The 23,641-nt window shown below is 39.2% G+C and overlaps 1 protein-coding gene across 5 annotated transcripts in view; it reads left to right on the top strand.

Moving 5' to 3' along the window:
- LOC122557864 (synaptotagmin-7) overlaps positions 1-23,641 on the top strand; it is a 688,014-nt gene that overhangs the window by 508,019 nt on the left and 156,354 nt on the right. For 3 of the 5 annotated variants that reach the window (XM_043706001.2, XM_087996612.1, XM_043706004.2), the window contains one exon: positions 17,608-17,730. The exons of the other annotated variants lie outside the window; for them this stretch is intronic. In XM_043706001.2, coding sequence (XP_043561936.1) covers positions 17,608-17,730 — 123 coding nt within the window. The remainder of the gene's footprint in view (positions 1-17,607; positions 17,731-23,641) is intronic. 5 annotated transcript variants of the gene reach the window in all.

A 23,641-nucleotide genomic window follows, 5' to 3' on the forward strand; every position in this document is an offset into this window, starting at 1 on the left:
TTTGGTGGTGACACCATGAAGTATAGCCAGAAGAATCAAAGTAAGACCATCTATCCAACCTTAATGAGTTGATTTCTATTTATTTGCATGGTCTGGTGGGAAAAACAGTGGGGTTCAGTGTCTTTCTCTGTCCAGTGTCTGGTTGCAAATAGCACAAATTTCTCTTTTAGCTATGAGGTACTCAGTTGCCTTTGAGATTTATGATCACCACACTATTACATGAGTCAAGGTACTTGGTAATTCCTGAGTTTGCCTGATGCATCTTATCTATCTTATATATCATTCCACAGTGAAGCTGGAATTACTAGCCCTTTTATCAAACAACAGGAGATGCTGCTAATGATGAACACTTGTCTTTGTAGTCACCAACAAGGCATTTGACCTGGTCACGTTTTGATACAACCTTGATGAATGATAACATATTCTCATACTCTGTTTAGTTCCTGTCAGAGTTGTTTGAGCTTATTCTGAGTTGCTGGCCACACAGTGTGATTTAGTTTCACTAACAAAAATTACTCATCACTCTGGAGAGTGCATCTGCTGTTCTTTGCAGCTTCCCCTGCACCTATTTGGTCTCATAGGCAAACCTCAAGGCAGATTTGGAATCTTTGTATCTTTAATGGCATCCTCGTGAACACTTCCTCGTCTAAGATAGAGACCAACATTTTGTGATCTGTTTCTATAAGAATTTGACACAAAGGGTAGAGTCTGGAAATCTCTTGCAAGCCCAGGTGACCAAGATATCTCCCTTTCTCCAGAACTGCGTTGTGACTCTCTTTGTACGACAGTGCAGTAGAAGCTTATTATAGTAGCTTCCTCCATGCATCTGTTATTCCTGAAACTGCACTGCTTCTTTACCCAAAAATGAAACAACTATAATAGTTAGAAATGATCAATTGTAGTGGCCCAGGACATCAATGGATGTCAACATGTTCTTGTTCCTTTGTAAAGCATCCTGTGGACATGAGTGTCAGCACCATTCTCACATCATCTTCATTCGTTGCTTCAGGGTTCATTCTTCTTTGCTAATTGTGAGAAAACGTTTATCAATTGCTTTGCTATGTCAAGAATTTTTTTTCAAGTCGTGAACTTAACAGCCTTCATTTTCTGTTGATCTGGCTTATCTCATCTCTGTCAACAATATATCCCAAGATGAAAATAGATTCCCTAAAAAAAAAAGAGAGTAAGCCCTATAGCCTTTAGAGATCTCTGATCATGCTGCTCATGTATCAATATATCATTCACGTGAAAGAGAGTCAAAGAGATGTACAGCACAGAAACAGACCATCAGTCCAACTCGTCCATGCCAATCAGATATCCTAAATTAATATAGTCCCATTTGCCAGCACTTGGCCTATATCCCTCTAAACACATCCTATTCATGTACCTATCCAGATGCCTTTCAAATGCTGTATTTATACCAGCCTGCACCACTTCCTCTGGCAGTTCATTCCATACACGCACCACCCTTGGCAAGAAAACGTTGCCCCTTAGGTCCCTTTCAAACCTTTCCCCTCTCACCCTAAACCTATGCTGTCTAGTTTTGGACTCTCCCAACCCAGGTAAAAGACCTTATCCATGCTCCATATGATCTTATAAACCTTTATAAGCCTCACTCCTCAGCCTCTGACACTCCAAGGAAAACAGCTCCAGCCTATTCAGCCTCTCACTGTAACTCAAACCCTCCAACCCCAGCAACATCCTTGTAAATCTTTTCTGAAATGTTTCGAGTTTCACAACACCCTTCCAATAGGAGGCAGACCAAAACTGCACACACTGTTCCAAAAGTGGCCTAAACAATGTCTTGTACAGCCGCAACATGATCTCCCAACTCCTATATTCAATGCTCTAACCAATAAAGGAAAGAATACTAAATGCTGCCTTCACTATCCTATCTACGTATGACTCCACTTTCAAGAAACTATAAACTGCACCACAAGGTCTCTTTATTCAGCAATGCTCCCCAGGACATGACCATTAAGTGTATAAGTTCTGCCCTGATTTGCGTTTTCAAAATGCAGCACCTTGCACTTACCTAAATTAAACTCCATCAGTCACTCCTCAGCCCATTGGCCCATTAGATCAAGATCCCGTTGTACTTTGAGGTATCCATCCTCGCTGTCCACTACACCTCCAATTTTGGTGTCATCTGCAAACTTAATAAATATACCTCCAATGTTCACACCCGAATCATTTATATAAATGACGAAAAGTAGTAGACCCAGCACCGATCCTTGTGGCAAACCACTGGTCACAGGCATCCAGTCTGAAAAACAACCCTCCACCACCACCCTCTGTCTTCTACCTTTGAGTCAGTTCTGTATCCAAATGGCTAGTTCTCCTTGTATTCCATGTGATCTAAACTTGCAAACCAGACTACCATGAGGAACCTTGTTGATGTCTTGATGAAGTCCAAATAGATCACATCCACAGCCCTGCCTTCATCAATCCTCTTCATTACTACTTCCAAAAACTCAATCAAATTTGTGAGACATGATTTCCCATGCATAAAGCCATGCTGACTATCCCTAATCAGTCCTTGCTTATCCAAATACATGTAATCCTGTCCCTCAGGATTCCCTCCAACAACTTGCCCACCACTGATGTCAGGCTCACTGGTCTATAGTTCCCTGGCTTTTCCTTACCACCTTTCTTAAATAGTGGCACCACATTAACCAACCTTCACTCTTCCAGCACCTCACCTGTGACTATCAATGATCCAAATATCTCAGCAAGGGACCCACTTCCTTCACTTCCCACAGAGTTCTAGGATACATCTGATCAGGTTTTGGGGATTTATCAACCTTTATGCATTTTAAGATATCTAGCACCATCACCTCTGGACATTTTTCAAAATGTCAGCATCCATTTCCCCACATTCTGAATCTTCCATGTAATTTTCCACAGAAAGCACTGATGTAAAATACTCATTTAATATCTCCCCCATCTCCTGCAGTTCCATAAAGAGGCTGCCTTGCTGATCTTTGATGGGTCCTATTCTCTTCCTAGTTATCCTTTCCTCCTTAATGTATTTATAAAATCCATTTGGATTCTCCTTAACCCTATTTACCAAAGCTATCTCATGTCCCCTTTTTGCTCTCCTGATTTCTCTCTTAAGTATACTCCTACTGCCTTTATACTCTTCTAAGGACTCACTCTATCTCTGATTCTATACCTGACATATGCTTCCTTCTTTTTCTGAACCAAAACCTTAATTTCTGTAGTTGTCCAGCATTCCCTACACTTACCAGCCATGCCGTTCACCCTAACAGGAGCATACTGTCTCTGGATTCTCATTATTTTATTTTTGAAGGCTTCCCATTTTCCAGCTGTTCCTTTACCTGCGAACATCCACACCCAATCAGCTTTTGAAAGTTCTTGCATAATACTGTCAAGTTTGGCCTTCCTCCAATTTAGAACTTTAACTTTTAGATCGAGTCAATCCTTTTCTATCACTATTTTGAAACTAATAGAATTATGGTCGCTGGCCCCAAAATGCACCCCCACTGACACCTCCGTCACCTCTCCTGCCTTATTTCCCAAGAGTGGGTCAAGTTTTGCATCTTCTCTAGTAGATACATCAGAAAATTTTCTTGTGCACACTTAACAAATTCCTCTCCATCTAAACCCTTAACACTATGGCAGTCCCAGTCTGTTTGGAAAGTTAAAATCCCCTACCATAACTACCCTCCTATTCTTACAAATAGCCGAGATCTCCTTACAAATTTGTTTCTCAATTTCCCGCTGACTATTGGTGGTCTATAGTGCAATCCCGAGAAGGTGATCATCCCTTTCTTATCTTTCAGTTCCACCCAAATAACTTCCCTGGATGTATTCCCAGGAATATCCTCCATAAGTACAGCTGTAATGCTATCCCTTATCCCCTCCTCTCTTGCCTCCCCTTCTATCCTTCCTGCAGCATTTGTATCCTGGAACATTGAGCTGCCAGTCTTGTCCATCCCTGAGCCACGTTTCTGTATTTGCTATGATTTCCCAGTCCCATGTTCCTAACCATGCCCTGAGTTCTTCTGCCTTCCCTGTTAGACCTCTTGCATTGAAATAAATGCAGTTTAATTTATCAGTCCTACCTTGTTCTCTGCCCTGAGTGTTTGACTTGCTCCTTTTCCCAACTGTACCAGTCTAAGATTGATCTCTTTCCTCACTATCACTCTGGATCCCACACTCTACCTTACTAGTTTAAATCCTCCCAAGCAGCTCTAGCAAACCTCTCTGCCAGTATATTAGTCCCCTTCCAATTCAGGTGCAATCCGTCCTTCTTATACAAGTCACTTCTACCCAAGAAGAGATTCCAATGATTCAAAAATGTGAACCTTTCTCCCCTGCACCAGCTCCTCAGCCATACATTCATCTCCTCTATCCTCCTATTCCTACCATTACTACCATTACTAGCTGATAGCACTAAGAATAATCCAGATATTACAACCCTAAGGGCCTCCTCCTTAAATTCCTACCTAATTTACTATATTCTCCCTTCAGAATCTCATCCTTTCTCCTTCCTCTGTCGTTGGTTCCAATGTGTACAATGACCTCCTGCAGATCCCACTCCCCTTTGAGAATATGCTTCACTCTGTCCGATTTATCCTTGATCCTAGCACAAGGAAGGAAACATACCTGGTGTGATTTCTCATTGTCTCCGGCAGAAACATCTGTCTGTGCCTTTGACGAGAGAGTCCCCTATCACAATCGATCACTAAGAACCTGACATGCCACTCTTTACATTAGAGCCAGCCTTGGTACCAGATAGCCACAGGAGATTCTTGCATGACCTGCCTCCCTCTCCTACCTTTCTTGGCGGTTACCCATCTACCTGACTATATCTGTGCCTTTCCACTCCTCGTCTAACTGCCAGTTATTCACATCCCCAAGCTCCTGCAAATTCTTTATTGCCTCTAATTGCCACTCCAACCAATCCATGCAATCTGATAGGATTCACAACCATGCACACTTATTGCAGACATAATCATCAGTAACATCTCCCTCATCTCCCACATCTGACAGGAAGAGCACACTTCCCTACTAAAGGCCATCTTTGCACCTTAACAATCTACAGAAAATAGCAGTCTTACTGCTCTAAAAAACACTGCTTCAGGGTAGCTTACAGTCATAGAGCCATAGAGGTGTACAGCAGCCAAACAGATCCTTCGGTCCAACTTGTCCATGCCGACCAGATATCCCAACCCAATCTAGTCCCACCTGCCAGCACCCGGCCCATATCCCTCCAAACCCTTCCCATTCATATACCCATCCTGATGCCTTTTAAATATTGCAATCTCACTAGCCTTCACCACTTCCTCTGGCAGCTCATTCCATACACGTACCACCCCCTGTGTGAAAAGGTTGCCCCTTACGTCTCTTTTATATCATTCCCCTCTCACCGTAAACCTATGCCCTCTAGTTCTGGACTCCCTGACCCCAAGGAAAAAGACTTTGTCGATTTATCCTGTCCATGCCCTTCATGATTTTATTGACCTCGATAAGGTCACCTCTCAGCCTCTGATGCTGCAGTGAAAGTAGCCCTTGCCTATTCAACATTTCCCTTTAGCTAAAATCCTCTAACCCTGGTAGCATCCTTTTCAATCTTTTTTGAACCCTTTCAAGTTTCACAACATCCTTCAGATAGGAAAGAACTTAATACCTATGTTTTATATTTTTAAATTTTAATGAAGAGACAGAGCTCAGTAAGACATATAACCAAAAAGAATCCACTCTACTCACTATATGACACCTTCTAAATTTTGTAATATGTTAGGCAAAGTCTATCAGAAGATCTGGGGCTAAAACAACCCCACATCCAGTCTATTGAAGGAAAATCTCTCAAACAAGCAGTCTTGATTGCGTATCCAGTGGCACCTGTCAGAATCTATTGTTAGCATTGATATTGGTAAATATTCTACTTTTCACCAATTTGGCTAACCTCACATCAACTATGGCTTAGGGTAAAATTCCCTTCTGTGCTCTTTTCTACATTGTGTTAGGTCTCCACGTATTCTGATGGACACATTGAGTTTGGATTTACTAATGATTCCCGAGTACCACACTGCTCATTTAGTCACCAGGAAAATTATGCCTATTCCGATTATTTCCTCAAGTTGCTTCTGTGTTGACAAATTTGGAAACCAAGTTGTAAGATGATGCTTTCTGCTGAGTCAGTTTATGTTTGTAATGCTCTTAAAGAGCCAACACCAACAACAGGGATGTAGGTCCAAAAGGCCATCTCTTGGCAGGCTGGTCAAATGTGAAGGGGATCACAGCTAAACCTGATACTATTAGCTACTAACATTCAGTCCCCTGAGTGCAAAGTATTGTATGCTTATTTAATGATTGTTCTCTGAACTAAACTGTCCTAAGTTATGGACCTCCACTGCCTTGTGAAATGGTGTTGTATCCAATGTACATGTATCTTAGCCTGAATCTCTCTGTTCCCAAGTTCATAATAGAGTCATACAGTATGGAAACAGACCCTTCACTTCAATCAGTTTATGCTGACCAAAATCCCAAACTAAACTAGTCCCACCTGCCTGCTCGAACCCATATCTCATCAAACCTTTCTTATTCATGTACTTCTCCAAATGTCTTTTAAATGTTCTAATTGTACCCATATCCACCACTTCCTCTGGAAGTTCATTCCACACACGAACCACCCTCTGTGTAAAACATTTGTGCCTTATGTCTTTTTGAAATCTCTCTCCACTCACCTTAAAAATGTGCCCCCTAGTGTTGAAATCCCCAATCCTACGGAAAAGGCAATCACCATTAACACTGTCCATACCCCTCATTATTTTATAAACTTCTCTAAGATCGCCTCTCAACCTCCTGTACTCCAATGAAAAAAGTCCCAGCCTATCCAGCCTTTACCTGGCAACATCCTGATAAATCTCTTCTGAACTCTCTCCAACTTAATAATGTCCTTCCTATAACTGGGTGACCAGAACTGGGCACAGTATTCCAGAAGAGGCTTCATCAATGTTCTGTACAACCTCAACAGGACATCCCAACTCCTATAGTCAAAGTAGTGAGCAACGAAAGCAAGGATGCTAAATGCCTTTTTTCACCACTCTATCTCTATGTGACGCAAACTTCAAAGAATTATGTACCTGAATCCCTAGGTCCCTCAGTTCTACAACACTACCCAACACCCTACCATTAACTGTATAAGCCCTACCCTTGTTTGTTGTACCAAAATACAATACCGCATATTTATCCAGATTGAACTCTATCTGCCACTTTTCAGCCCACTGACCCATTCATCAAGATCCCTTTGTAACACTAGAAAACTTTCTTTGCTGTGTACTATGCTACCAATTTTGGTGTCATCTGTACACCTACTAATCATGCCTTCTATATTCTCACCCAATCATTAATCTAAATGGCAACAAAAGATGATCTAGAACCAATCCCTGTGGAACACCCCTGGTGAGAAGCTTCCAGTCCGAGAAAACTTCATTTGTACTGTGTATTTCAGGGGTTGGGAAAGAAGGACAAAAAATAATTGAGCAATAACTTCATTTTGAGAAGCCCTAAGGGATCAACATGATCCACATTCATACAAATGATTATTTTATGCTGTTCCTCTTAAATATAAACAAACAAAACTCCTGCAGCCAATGCCATATTTTCTTCCCATGGTCCCACCTGCCATCCTTTTTTACTTACTGCTGGCCTCTGTCTATCGCTGAACCCAAAGTTTTGAAACTATGGGTAGCCTATTAGAGCACAAGTTGAACCTTTGGCTCCATATTCTTTTCATTACAAAGGTTAACAAGTTCGATATGTACGGTGATTAGTTTTGTCTTTTGCTACAAATGAATTGAGCTTAAAGCCTCATTGATGCCATTGTTGGACTTTTTACTCTAATGTTCTTCTGGGTGACCTCCCATCCTCCATTCTTCTTAGAATTTATTTCTGACAAAAAAAAGATGTTCAAGCTGCAACGCACTTTGGAATACTATTGCAATAAAGCAATAGTAATAAATTCTGCAGCAACCCAGTTGTTGCTAATGTTTTCTTTGTGCATCCATCATTTTTAATGTTCCAAATCTATACCATTTTTATTAGCAAGATAATGAAAGTTGAAGACATGATTTTTTTAAAAAACCCTTCTACATCAATGACATATACACTGACGTAACATTAAATTGAATTTGTTAGTTAGATTTATTGATATTTACCCCTACTCCTGATTACTTTAGCTTTTTTCTCACTTTCTTTGAGTAGTGCAATTCTTTACCATTTCATACCTGGAACACATTCAAACAAATGACATGCTACGATTTAGATAACCCTGTTACGGAATATCTTTCAGAAGTTGTGGTTGTGATAAGCCCCTTTGTAAGTATATCACCCATAGTTGTTCATCAACTCACTAAGACATTCAAGCCTCATTTATGTATTTACTTTTAAAAGCATCTTGAGTGGAACAATACAGAATCTTCCTGACTACCTCTCCTAAATGTGAAGCAATTTCATAGGAAGCCATATCCTTAAAAATGGCCATTGTATTTCCAATATGAACGTAAGTCAATGTGATTTAAACTGAAAGTGCTAGAAGTACATAACAGTGATTACATAACACCAGGTTATAGTTCAGCAGGTTTATTTGGAAGTAATTTGTCCAACCCAGTCCAACACTGGCACCTCCACGTCATAACAGCAATGACAGCGTCCAAAAGAGGGACGACCAGTCAACCATTTAGATCAATTTATTTGATGTGCTGTCCCATTTGAAAGATTGGTTAATCTTTCACTTTTCTGTTGCAGGATGACTTGTGCATTTAATACATGAATGCACTTTTTATGTTGCTTGCGTTTTCCCATTACTTGGCAAATTCCTGGGCCTTGGAAAAAAAACACTATTTGAATAAGTCAGCAACTATGAAACCTTTTTATGGGGTCATTGGGGTAGGCGGGTGCATTGTATAGGTCGGCACAGCTTGAGCATGAATGTGTTTGCGGTGAGAGGGAAAGGATGGATTTTTTAATTTAGTTTTTTTCTTAAACTGTTGCAACAAAGTTCCAGATCACTGAAACTGGCTTTTCCTACAGCCCCCTCTCTGTGCCCAGCAGTTTCTGTGTACTCAGCCTCAGTTCTCTTTATGGAGGTAGTGGGAACTCAAGCCAATAGCCACTGCGCTGGAACAAAAATTACATCTCTTATTCTCTATTAAAAATTTCTATGTCAAAGCCTTACCCAGTATAGGAAATGTTCTTTCTTGCTGAGTTCCCAAGGAAGTCATAATTATTTAAAAGTCAAGCATGGGAAGAAAACCTCTATGGAGCAATTTCATTAGACTACCATTCAGAATTTATTGACATCAAAATAGGTGTAATGTATTACAGAACCCCAATCCTAAAGGTTTATAAAGGCCAGCTCCAAGTCCTTACTGACTCATTTCAGTTGTGCATTTTTAAAATGTTACATACTTTGGAACAAGCTGAACTCTAGATGTAGCTTAAAATGGATTTCTTACTAGGAATTGTCTGTCCTGGTATCAGGAATGTCTGAACAAATTCTCAAGTCACGATGTCAAGAAAGGGACTTCAAAAAACAGCATTGGAAGCTTCTGCCTGAAACATAACATGACTGTCTCCAGATTGCCTTAATTCAGCAGTTCGTCAGTTTAATGAGGGTGACTGAAAAGCAATGGCAAGTGTGTCAGCATTTTCCTATATAACACTGAAGAATAAATAATCAATTGAATGAAACCTAGTATTTGTGTTTAAGCTAGAAAGCTTAAACACAAACATCACCTAGAAAGAAAGTAGCCAAGGCCGATATTTCATGCAGACAAACAAATGGTCAGTCTAAATCCAAAACCTGTATTTTTGAACATGTTGTGGCGGGTGGGAGATCTGCTGTAATAAATAATGTAAATACATTTTTGAGATGGCAAGTATTTAAAAAGGAGATCATTTTTGATTTTGATCACAGTTATCACTGAAATAATGCCAGAGAACAGATCATTTTTGTTTTGTTGGCTGCTGGATTCTACAGTTTAAAGTATAAGTATTCAATGGAACAGATTGTCAGACTAAATCAACCATATATGATTTAAGATTAATTCCTTTCAGAGAAGAGACCATTTGGGGTTATGTTTTGACTACTGTTTGAACCCATAATGAGACTCTGCTTGAACTTCTTCATGGTTCAATGAGCCTGTTCGGTTTATGTTTTTCTCCTGTGCTGTAAATAAATCTGGCAAACAAATCTGTTTCATTTAATCCAGCTACATACCCAGGATGATATGTTGCATTCTATTTATGAAACCTTGACTAAGTTGACAGGTTTAAAGGATGGCAAGGCATGTGAAGGAGGTATCAATAGTCAGAACTGGTTGTTTTCTGAGCCCATTGTGAAAAAAATACTGAAAATATAATGATTGAGCAATCATAAGTTGTAACCAGGCCATTTATGCTCAAATATCCAAGTGCTCTGTTCTCCTGTTTATTCTATTGTGTTACTAAAACCACATCCACAAACTCCCACAGACATTCAGCTGATTAGAGTATCAATGAGCTTCCCTGGGACGAAACTATTTCCAAATATTCATAATTTAATTTAGTTAAATCCTCTGTATACATTTCATATTTTTTTCTTGATAAAATATATAAAATAAAAGCAATCGGCATGATGCCAGGAGTTGTGCATCGCCTTACTTCATATTACTTAAATAAGAATTCCCTTAATTACCCCATTTATAAACAGAGTATAATCTTAGAATTCTATCAACATGAAATGTAAAATATGGAGGCAATAGCTGCAGACTCATTCAAGAAAAATTTGAATCTTTCAGTAGAAAATATGAAGGGTGAGAAAATAGGTGAATGGTTCAAGAAAAAACATATTTGGGGAGGCAGTGGCAATCCAGAAGTCCAGGTAATATTCTGGTGGCGTGTGTTCAAACCCCACCATAGCATAATTCAAGTAATAAAGTCTGTAATTAAACTAGTCTTAGCGGTGATGACCATGGAAAACAATATTGATTATTGTAAAAATCTGATCTGGTTCAGAGATGTCCTTTCGGGAAAGAAAGAAATCTGCATTCCTTATCTGGTCTGACATGCATGTGCCTTCAGATTCACAGCAATGTGGCTTATTCTTAAGTTTCTTCTGCCTGTTGTAAAACCACTAGAAAAATGTGTAAATGAATGAAACTAGATGGACGAACTATGTGGTTGACAGAAAATGGGAATGATCGATGATCTAACTCAGCCTCTCCTGAGATCCCAGGCTTGACAAATGCAAGCTTTCGGTCAACCCCAACTGGGGAAACGGGGAATGTACTTCACAGATCAATGTCATACCTAACACAAAGGAAAATGGTTGTAGTTGTTGGGGTCCAATCGTCATAGTTGCAGGACATTAGTACAACAGTTTCTAGGTCTAGCCATTATCAAAAGCTTTGTCAGTGACCTTCTCTCCATTGTATGAGTAGAAATGTGAATGTATTCTGACTATTGGACAGTGCAGAGTTGCGTATGTTGTCGAACAGATATTCAACCGGTTCAAGTCCAGGCTTAGGTTGACGCATGGCACAAAGTTAAATAGGCAGATCCCAGAATGAAGCCTGGCTTGAGAGATCAGATTTAATTTTCACAGTTGATTACATGCTGGTTAGACACTGAAATATATTCACATGAGGCTGCGGATGTTCTTTAACAACAGAATGTATGATTATTACACAAAAAAACAGCTGACAATTTGCAAGATCTTAGCACAAACGTCAAAACAAAGTTTCAACCTAACTCCTTATTCTTTTACATATATCCAATTTCAGAGAAATAGCATAGTTATTTTAGTTTTTTAAAATCTTTACCAAACTGCTTCCCCATTTATTTTCCTGATACTGCTAAGACTTCTTAAAACAATGCTTTGCAGAGGCCGAAGTGGGTACTGCAGATGCTGGAGGTTAGAGTCAAGATTAGAGTGGTGCAGGTCAGGCAGCATCAGAGGAGCAGGAAAAATTGACATTTCGGGCAAATGCCTTGATGAAGGGCTTTTGACCGAAACATCGATTTTTCCTGCTCCTCGGATGCTGCCTGACCTGCTGTGCTTTTCCAGCACCACTCTAATCTTGACACTGAATGCTTATCAGAGTCTATTGGCATGAACCTTACCCACTTCTAGAGAACTAAACTTGTGCACATCTTTTTAACTATTTGTCTTGTCATATGCTTACTGCTGCTAAATCTGTTATTCTATCAAGTTCTTTGTTACCTAGCCATATTTTTCTTCCTTGTCCCCTTGGTTCTGGATATTTCCTATCTTCCAGCATAATTTTCTTGTTGCTTGTCTCCATCTTATCTGGCTAAAATGTCATCTAGAACTGAGTTTGTTTCTTAGCTTGAATATCATGGCTGTCTCTTTAAAGCCTTCCTGAACCATGAAGTCCAGATTTGAATACAATACTGCATTGCAAGGCTAAGCAATAAGGTTCATTATAGCTTTTCTTTGCAACCTATCACCCAATTTATAAAGCCAAGGATCCTAAATATGGCCTGCCACTTTCAGTTACATTTTGGCATATATGCCTACAGGTGTCTCTGTTCCTATGCCCACTTTGTATCATTCGTTATAATGTCTCACATTAGTCTTATGAAAATATATCATCACATTTCTGAGCATTAAAATGCATTAGGCATGTGTCTACCTATTCCATCAGCCTTGTTATGGCTTTGTGAAGTCTATCACTATCTTCTTCACTGATCACATTACTTCTAAAAGTTCTCTTCTGCACATTTTGAAATTGTTTCTAATACACCCATGTCTAGTTCAGTAATATACAGTTGCCCCAGTACTGGCTACTGGTGTATAGCTTCTTCCTGACCAAATCTACATTGGTTACCTCTATTCTCCATTTCCTGCCACTCAGCCAATTTCATATCCCTGACACCAGTGGCCCTTTTACCTTAAAGACTGAATGTTTGCTGTTATGGGACTCTTAGTCAAATGCCTTTGGAAGTCTATCTCCGCCATATCAATTGTATTATACCCACAGACCTCTTTGTTTCATCTTAAAAAAAAAACAAGTTGGTTAAAGATGAGTTGGTTTTAACATATCTGTGTAGGCTTTTCTTAATTAATCCTGCCTTGTCCAAGTGACTGCAAATCTTGACCCAGATGGTTGTTTCTAAACGTTTTCTCACCACAGACATTAAATTGAGTGGCCTTGCAATTTTCAAACCAGGGCATCATTCCAAGGCTTGGAAGACTGTTGTCAGTACATCCATGATAACTGACCTTACTTGTCTCAGTATCCTAGAATGTACCTGATCAGGTCCTACTAAATATTGTCAACTTGAAATACAGCCAGCCTTTCTGATGCCTCCCCTTTAACAATCTGTGGCCCATGAATTATCTCAGTTCTTAATTGAATTAGTAAAACCGAGGTAAAGAATTTAGTTAGGAAACTCGGTCATGCCCTCTATTTCCATACATAGATTGTCCTTTCAGTCTTTAATTGGCCACCTTCCCCTTGTTACAACCTGTAGGATGCTTTGAATTTCCTTCCAATATTAGCTGCCAGTCAGACCCCCTCCTTTTTTCTCCCATTTCTTGTATTACTTTGAACATTCTATCTCTCATTTCTCATTTGTACTATCAATCTGACGTCTGTCTTCTATGTGTTTCGCTAACTTTTTATCATCTCAGTGATTTGGCTTTGAGTGTCTTGCCTTTTCCCTCCTTTGGGAATGTAGCCAAGCTATTTTCTGCCCATTAAGTTATATTGTTTGCCTCACAATCTTTGATTCCAAATATTTGGGACAAGGCTGTTCTCAACCCATTGAACTTAGACCCCTAAGTATTTTTACTCCAGATTACTCCTTGTCTTTTTGCACAGATAATCTAAGTCATATGTTCCTGTGATTACTGTTCCCAAAATCTCTCCTACTGACACTTATCTATTTGATTCATTTATTTCCCAGAACCAGATCCAGCAATGTCCCTTTTCTCATTGAGTCTGAAGTATACTGATCAAGAAAATTCGCTTGAACTCAGTTCAGAAAAATACAACTAATTCTGAAATGTATGCTCACAGTATTCAACTTTACATCGGAGTTATCCTCATCTCAATAGGTTATTATTGTATAGCCTATTATCATTAATTGTGGATGAGGAAGAACTTTGTTTAGATTAAAAATTAACAAGATCAATTTACTTCATTTCAAATTCTGTACAGTATTCTAATATCCCAACTTTTAGCAGCTTCTCTCAAAAGTCAGAGACAGTACATAGTGAAAGTGCATACCTAATTTCCTCTTGGGTTTTCCCAATTGCCCTCCATAACCTCAGTAGAAGAGCCAAGATAATGCTTGAAAAATAGTCTAAGAAACTTAATCACTTGTTAAAACAGATTGAGACTAACTTGCAGAGATTGAGTTTAGTTTAGTTTAGTTTACATTACAGTGTGGAAGTCTTGAGACTTTCTTTCAAACCAACTTCTGGTAGTGTGTAGCACAAGGAGCCTTGAGAGAGGAAAGAAAATACGTTTGAAGGATACAGTCACATGCTCAAAACAAATCCTAACTAAGTGATGTCAAGAAAAAATTGTAGGTTACTATTTCATTTCCAGTTATTCGATCTGTTTTTAAGTGCTGTTTAGTACAGCATTTTCACTGACCCATTCAAAAATAGAAATTAACAGTGAGTCAGAAACTGAAATTATTTAAATTGCTCATGGTTTTGCTGCAGTTTGTGTCATGTGAGAACTGACCAGTTACTGATCACATCCCAGTAGGCTACTGGTTAGAGAATGACCTCTAAGTTCATGTCAACATAGGCACACTAATCTACCATCTGGGAGAAACAGTTTTGGTTCTCATTTGAGGTAAATATTCCACCATGGAACAAGGAATGAATGAATTACAATATGCTTGCTAACTTAATTAAGAACTACTCATTTGGGTATAATGACACAATATTAACATAGATCTATAATCATTTCCTCATCCCAATTCTTGATGTAAATGTATGCTTTGCCGAAGAGGAAGAATAAATTGACAATAAGACCTGTCAACTAAGTCAAGGTTCCACTATGTCGATGGTGCCTGAACACACTACTCAGCTTTATTGAAGCTATTTGTGTTTGATCTATTTCTAATTTGTTGATGTTCTATGATATGTTTAGGAAATCAATATTTGTAACAAATTCTCCTTTACAGAGCAATAACTCAATTACTATTTAATAATCTCAAATCTGAAGAGGATCAGGGAAGCTAACTCCTGGTGTCCTGGCCAGTAGATATCCCTAAATCATCATCAAAGGAAATTGTCTGGTCATGGTCACATTGTTGTTTGTGGGGAGGTTTCTATATGTAAACTGGTTTTCAAATTTCCTACATCACGAAAGTGACCACACTTCAAAATTGGTTGTAATTAATTATAATTAAATTAATTAAAAATTAATTGGAAGTAAATTGCTTTGAGACATTTGATAGAAAGTTGTTCTTAAATACATTTTTCAATACTATCCCAAACCTTTTCCTTTGCCAGTGTAAGTTTCATGTAAATACCTACAGTGTATTGGGTAAAGACAATATATGGACTACACTACTGTTGTAGGTTAAGCAACATGATACCTTCAGTGTTATAATTTCTGACTGTAAAGTAGGATTTCTTACATCAGAGGGCCACCCGTTTACATTACAGCAGAAAGGAAGTGATTTCAAAATTAATAACGGAGCAGATATGGCATGTTAACTAAGCACAGTGCAATATATTAGTCTCTTGGAATGTGATTTGCTGGCTTCACTGAGCTACCTGAAAATAAGAATGCATGAAAGCTAAAATATCAATTAATTTAGTAGACATTGAAGGCATGGAGTTAGATGCCACTGGTGCTTTGTCCTGATGAATTGATACTGTCTAATTTTGGAAGTCTCCATTGTGATCCTGAGCCAACTTGAATTTAACAAATTTAACCAATGTCCTTCACTTTTTGTTTTAAACCAATTTCCTTGACAAAATCTCAGATTTGAAGTTTATTCTAATGGCTTTAACTCAGAATCACAGAAGTATTAATGGCACAGAAGGAAGCCATTCAGTCCACCGTGCCTGCACCAACAACTCCTTTTCAATGGAAACTTTACTGTAATTCTGACTCATACGATTTTTCAAAACTTGTATTTTCAGAGTTTTGTAAGAATTAGTTCTGTGTCTCTTTCAGCTGCACCTGGAGATGGTCTGGTGTGATCTGTAGCAATTTTCTCCTGTCTTCTCAAGTGCACTAATAGATCTTAATAACCGGTGAACTATAAATGAATGTGCAAAGCATTTATTAAATCTTTTATGACATTACATTTGGTCCCTGATTTCACCCAGAATATTTTTTTCTGTGATAATCGTTACCTGCTTTCCATCTGGTATTTTTTCCAAAACAAAAAGAAATTCACAGGAGGTTCAAAAGAAATTAATTGAAAATAAGCTATCCTGATGTCTCAATTATAAGGAACACAACAAATTTGGATCTGAGTCATCCAGACCAGGACTGCCCCACATTTAAATTCTAGGCTGTTCTCAGCTATTCATCTCCGATTTGCCTCAGCACTCTTGGCTACAAGAGGAAAAGTTAACTCTGGTTCATGTTTAAGAATCCTACCACGCTGGAATGTGTATATGCAAGGACAGGATTAGACATAACTGTGGTGCATCCCACACTTTCAGCAATTGCCATCTTGGATAGCTAATAGCTACTTGGATGATAGAGGTGGCAAGCACCTGTGGGACTGGTTGTCGAGTCAGCATCTTCAGGGAAAGAAAGGATTAACTTGAAAGAGCTTAAGGTCTCCAACTGAAGAAAGTTCCATCATAATAGGTGCGCTGTACTTTATGTAACCAAATTACTTCGAACAGAAGTCAGAGAACAAGATTTGTGGGAGCTGGAATCAGAGACAATTCTGTTCTACACCTATTTTGTTCATTTTACATGTTTAAGTATTATCCGTGTATCTTCAGTTAAAATCTGTCTAACGTACAATTTATTTTTTGCAACTTAAAGAAAAGATACTTGACACAGACTACTCAACTGCTTGGAGCATCACAGCTGAGTCCAATCTTGTCCTCGCCTGAAATTGACACATTCATACTTTCCAGCAGGAATAGTTGGATAACATTCAGAAGCGGAACCTCCTTAGGTCAAGGTACTGAGGCATATTGTAGTGTCCTTACCACCATCCCAGCTGAGACCAGAATATTCTGGAATAGAATCTGAACAATCTTTCATTTGCAAATTAATTCTCGTTTCAAATCAAATCCATTTGAAATAACGATGAATAAGTTTTAAAATTGATTGCTAATTTTGTTTGTTAAGTCATGTGTCTGAACTTGCACAATTATGATCATGAATGTTCCTTATCTAGTGGACCTAAAATGGACGTGTCCTTTAACTTACACCTTCCATGGCATGCACACTTACCTCCAAATTTTACTCCTTGTAATTTCCATCTACATTGTAACCTTAATTCTAAACTAGTCCCATTTGGTGCAGTTGAGTCCAGACCAGAGTTTTACCTCTACTGTTGTATATTGGAATCTTTCTGTCTTACCTACCTCTCTCTCCCTGCCCTTTTCCTCTGAATGGGTTTCTTCAGTGAAGGCCGGATGGTGGTCCTTTCCCTGGTTATGGGTTTGACAGAACAAGATGACTTTGCAAATATTCCTGATCTACAGACCAGCAACAGCCAACAAAACCAAGGCATGCAGTCAGACAAAAGGTATGAATCTGACAAAAAGAATAGAAAAGCAAACACACTGTGTAAGTAAGGAGGAGATGATGAACAACAGGAAATGAGAGAGTATTTAACTATTTCCAAAAAAAATGAGTGAAAGACTAAGCTATTGTGTAAGCAATACATATGTATTATTCTAGTGTCTTTAGTACGTAGCATCAGTTCTGTGTGTATATCATCTGTGATGCATTTTTCTTTGTGAAGAATGCAATATACAAAACCAGTAGAGTTATTTTTGCTCATAGTTATATTAAACTAGTATTAGTTGGGACTGAAAAGTCATGAGGTGGAAGATGGTAACAGTGATTGAGTTTAAAATTAAGCCATGAAAGGTGCACCCCCTTCCATTTATTATATAAAAAGAGAACATGTGTCAGGATTGTCGGACAAACAATGTGTCCAAAGTTCTAATTTAGTAATCTTATGTGCTTAAATTCCCTTTCACCAACTCTGTGAAGTGTAAAATGTGCATACATTGAATGTCACAGGAGCTGCTTGAAGTTCGTTTTTACTTTACTAAAGTTGCAAATTCCTCCTGTAGTTTTTGTTTTTCTGTATTTTTTCTGTTGATCCCTTTCTCTCCCATACTTTAGTGCTAGAATCCTGTGAACAGATTTTTGTGGATATTTTCCGTTAATCTGTTCACACTTGTAATGACATACCTCTGGAGCAGGGGGTTTTGAATTCAGCCCTTCTGGCTCAGATGTTGGGACACTATCACTGGATCATGACAACCCTCCTAAATAGATCTTGTTATTACACTCTTTAGCTCCTAACGTCTGTTCAATCCAGTCATCTTCAATAAGAGTTATAATGTCATAGAGATGTACAGCATGGAAACAGATCCTTCGGTTCAACTCATCCATGCCGACCAGATATCCCATACCAAACTAGTCCCACTTGCCAGCACCCAGCCCATATCCCTCAAAATCTTTCCTATTCATATACCCATCCAGGTGCCTTTTAAATGTTGCAATTGTACTCGCTTCCACCAGATCATTCTATACACATACCACCCTCTGTGTGAAAAGATTGCCCCTTAGGTGTCTTTTATATCTTTTCCCTTTCACCCTAAACCCATGCCCTCTAGTTCTGGACTCTCCCACCCCAAAGAAAATACCTTGTCTATTTATCCTATCCATGCTCATCCTAATTTTATAAATCTCTATAAGGACACCCCTCAGCCTCCAATACTACAAGGATCACAGCCCCAGCCTATTCCGCCACTCCCTATTGCTCAAATCCTCCAAACTCTGGCAACATCTCTATAAATCTTTTCTGAACCCTTTCAAGTTTCACAACATCGTTCCAATAGGAAGGAGACCAGAATTGCACGCAATATTCCAAAAGTGGCCTAACCAATGTCCTGTACAGCCACAACGTGGCCTCCCAACTCCTATACCTAATACTCTGACCAATAAAAGAAAGCATACCAAATGCCTTCTTCACTATCCTATCTATCTGCGACTCTACTTTCAAGGAGCTATGAACCTGCATTCCAAGGTCTCTTTGTTCAGCAACACTCCCTAGGACCTTACCATTAAGTGTATAAGTCCTGCTAAGATTTGCTTTCCCAAAATGCAGCACCTCGCATTTATCTAAATTAAACTGCGTCTGCCACTTCTCAGCCCATTGGCCCATCTGATCAAGATCCCGTTGGAATCTGAGGTAACCTTCTTTTCTGTCCACTACACCTCCAATTTTAGAGTCATCTGCAAACTTACTTACTACACATCTTATGCTCACATCCAAATCATTTGTATAATGATGAAAAGTAGTGGACCCAGCACCAATCCTTGTGACACAGCACTGGTCACAGGCTTCCAGTCTGAAAAACAACCTTCCACTACCACTCTCTGTCTTCTACCTTTGAACCAGTTCTGTATCCAAATGGCAAGTTTTCCCTGTATTCCATGAGATCTAACCTTGCTAACCAGTCTCCCATGGGGAACCTTGTCGAACGCCTTACTGAAGTCCATATAGATCATGTCTACTGCTCTGCCCTCTTTGTTACTTCTTCAAAAAACTCAATCAAGTTTGTGAGACATGCTTTTGTCTCAACAATTCTCAGTATCTCCCCTTTTCTCCATCCAATAATTCTGGTCAATCCTTCCCTTCCTATAATTGATTCTTGGCTTAGTTAACACCACATATTGAATGTTTGATATCTTCATTGACTCAGACTATTTCTTTACTTTGTCCCATGAAGGATTATATAAAATTCAGCTCCTTAGTGCTGTCGAACCCATTAGCTGCACTGAGTCAAGACCCAATATTATTCAGCAATGACTCTATTGGATGACAGCTCGAGGTGTATGAATGACCTATCCCTATTTCTTATGGTCTTAAAAAGCATTACCCCTACACATTAATCTGGCATTCTCACATTTCACTCTTAGTAACTTCTCAGTCAAAACTCCATAAGAACAGCAGTTCTCTTAATGCTAGACTCAGTAACAATTGAGTTAGTTCACTCCAAAATGTGTTTAGCTTGATGATTAAGCTAAACACGTTAGCCATTTATTTTTAAGCAGATATTATCCAAAACATTTGTTCTTCAAATGTAATTAGGAATTGTATACATTCACTTTTACTCTTTAACTGTGTTGCTATCTAGATTGTCATCCTAAGTTGTTGGTGGCTTTCATGGAATAAAAGACAAAGCTAATGCTGAACAGTAGACATTGCTCACTTTGTCAAGCTCTTTGCAGTGCATTGTTCAGTTTATAGTGTCCCTTTTTATAATTACTTATTTCTGATTTCTGTCTGCATCACTCTTATGTTCATAGCCCCATCTGTAGCAGATGTTACAATATCTACCCAAATGAATGCTGTGAAGTGTATTGCCTGCATGTTTTGAGGTTGCTTGATGTTTTGCGTGTTCCAAATGACTCCACGTCTGAAAACTGTCACTGCCATCAGTTCAACACTTTGGCTTTCTCAATTCTTGCTTGTTTTCTCCTTGTGATCTAAATAGATGGCCAGCCAGGACTTTGGGGTACTTGTCCACAGATCCCCGAAGGCAGCAGGGTGGATTAATGGGGTAGTTAAGGACACTTGCCTTTATCAGATGAGGCAAAGATTATGAGAGCAGGAAAGTTTACAAGACTTTGGTTAGGCCAAATCTGGACTACTATGTGCAGTTCTGATCGTCGCACTATAGGAAGGATGTGTTTGGACTGAAGTGGAGATTCACTAGGATTTTGCCTGGGATTGAAGAGAGACTGAATAAGCTTGGATTGTTTTCTTTAGTGCAGAGAAGGTTGGGGTGGGGTGGGTGGGGGGCACGGAATGAGGTTCCTGACAGAGCTGCATCATTATGAGGGGCAATGGCAGGGTGGATAGAAAGCAACTGTTCCCCTTAGTTGAAGGGTTAATGACAACATAACAATTTTAATGTGAAAGGCACTGCTTTAGAGGGGACTTGATTTTTTTTTCACCCAGTGGGTGACAAGGGTCTGGAATGCATTGTCTAGAGTTGAGGTAGGTAACTTCACAACCTTTAAAATGTACTTGATAAGTACTTGAAATGTCATAATATTCAAAGCTTATGGACTGGTGGGACTAGTGTAGATTTACTGGGTTTTTAAAAATTCATTCACGGATAAGGACATCACTAGCTAGGTCGGCTTTAATTGTCCTTCCCTACTTGCCAAGAGAGCAGTTAAGAGTCAACCACATTGCTGAGAGTCTGGAATCACATGTAGGCCAGACCAGTTAAGAATGGCAGTCTCCTTCCCTATAGGACATTAGTGAGCCAATTGGGTTTTGCTGACAATCGGCAATGGATTCATGGTCATCTTTAGACTCTTCATTCCAGATTTTTTATTAAATTCAATAAAAATGGCAGGATTTGACCCCAGATCCCCAGAACATTAGTTGGGTGTCTGGATTAACAGTCCAGCAATAGTACCACTAGGCCATTGCCTCCCATATATATATATAGTCGGTGGTGTAGCCTCAATTGGCTCAAGGGCCTCTCCTGTACTCTATGATGCTATGATGTCACTGAATCACTCCAGATTTTGGGAGGACTGGATAGTTTGGATGCAAGGAATTGTTATTCTTGGCCAGGGAGGACCATAGTCTCAGGATACGTTAAGCCTCAACTCAGAGGTAGATAAACCTGTAAAATTCAGCACCCCGTAAGGCTGTGGAGGCCAGGTCACTGAATATATTTAAGAAAGAAATAAGTAGATTTTTAAAAGCTTAAAGTAGTCAAGGAGTATGAGGAAAGAGCAGAAGGTTGTCATTAAAATAGAGGATCAGCCATGATCATATTGAATGGTGTGCAGGCTTGATGAACTGAATGGATTATTCAGCTTCAATCTTCTATTATTCTATGAATGCTGTAATTTGACATGAAATTAAGCAAACTACAAACAACATGGTAAAATGACATTTAATAGAGCCTTTCTATATGTAAATTGGAAGGAATGTGGCTCACTGACCCAGTCCCACTTACCTGGTCCTGCACTTTGAGCAGTATAATGCAGGTGCCACAGATAAGTGTATGAAGGTTGAGGGGAAGATCAACACATCTTTCCTGGGAGGAATTAGGGTCTATTAGGTCACATTGGATCATCAGAGGGCAAATATGAGGAGGGTTGGTATCAGATATGTGGAGAGGATATGTCAGTGGATGTCAAGCACATGGGTGTCAAGTCTGGATGGTACAGGAGATTTTGGTTGAGGGTTTGTTGATTCCAGGGGAGGGGTCTGGTGCAGGCAAGGTCAAGGGTTGGAATGTGGTGTCACCGAATCTAGGTTATCATTATCCGGGTGGAGAGGTAGGAAGTGCAGGTAGGGGTTCTTAGTTCTGCAGCTGTCTCAGATTTGGAGTGGGTTTAATTCTTCTAAACATTTCTTTCTGGCTTACTGTTCAGGCAAATCCAATCGAACCAACTTAAGTTTCCAATTCTAACTCAGATTTGGGGACCTTTACAAGGGGTTGAAGATGAAGGGTAATTACCTGTCAGAAGTTTCAACTTCCTCACAATACTTGTGGAGTCAGCTGCATCAGGACTTTGCGTGATCCCAATGCCCAATTCCAATCTTGGCTGTTACAATGAGTAACATATGAATGGAAGATCTCAGTGTTTCTATTAGACACTTAAGTACAACACAAACTTCCTGCAATCTGTTATGCTTCAAGCCATTAATCTGTGTGCGTGTGTGTGCATATGTATATATATGTATGTGAGCGAAAATGAGTGAATGATCAAAAGGGTAGTTCTCCAAGTCATCTGTATTAGTCATAAAAGTCATGATGCATGCTTATGTTTGTCTTTGTGTCCCATCTCTAGGCTCCCAAGCAGACAAGCATTATGAATGTTCCTTCCTGCTACCTGATATTTATCATGTCGCTTTGCCTTAAGTTCCCATGCCCTTCCTGTTTGCTGTCTAAAATTGAGTTAAACTTTTATAAAAATAAGTATGCTCCTTCTTAACTTGAGCATTCACAAAGGACATTCTGAACACTGAGCTGGGGAGCCCTTTTTAATAATTTCAAATGTACAATGAATTTGAATTTCACTGCTGGCATACAATCAGCAGTTACACATAAGTGCACAAAGTGGTTTAAGTACTTGAAATAGGTTTCTCAATTTAATGATGGGATAGCATTTTTGTAAAACCTTTGGAACAGGCAAGGCAATTGATGAAGTCCGATAGCCTGCATTTCCTTCTTTTTCGCTCAACTTCCTCCCCAAAATATGATTGGATTCATGAAGCTCGCATTCCACCCAACCTCTCTAAAGGTTTTCATCATAATCCATAAATCCTTCCACATCTCATAATCAATGGCCTGAGTTGTCCCAGACACTGTTCTCTTTAATTCCCAATTGTGCATTTACCTCCCACATCCATATCCATGATTTGTTTTTCTATGAAGGAT

This window comes from Chiloscyllium plagiosum, unplaced genomic scaffold (assembly GCF_037043375.1).
Source record: "Chiloscyllium plagiosum isolate Xiang-an unplaced genomic scaffold, Cpla_swu_hap1 HiC_scaffold_18, whole genome shotgun sequence".
Lineage (NCBI taxonomy): Eukaryota > Metazoa > Chordata > Chondrichthyes > Orectolobiformes > Hemiscylliidae > Chiloscyllium > Chiloscyllium plagiosum.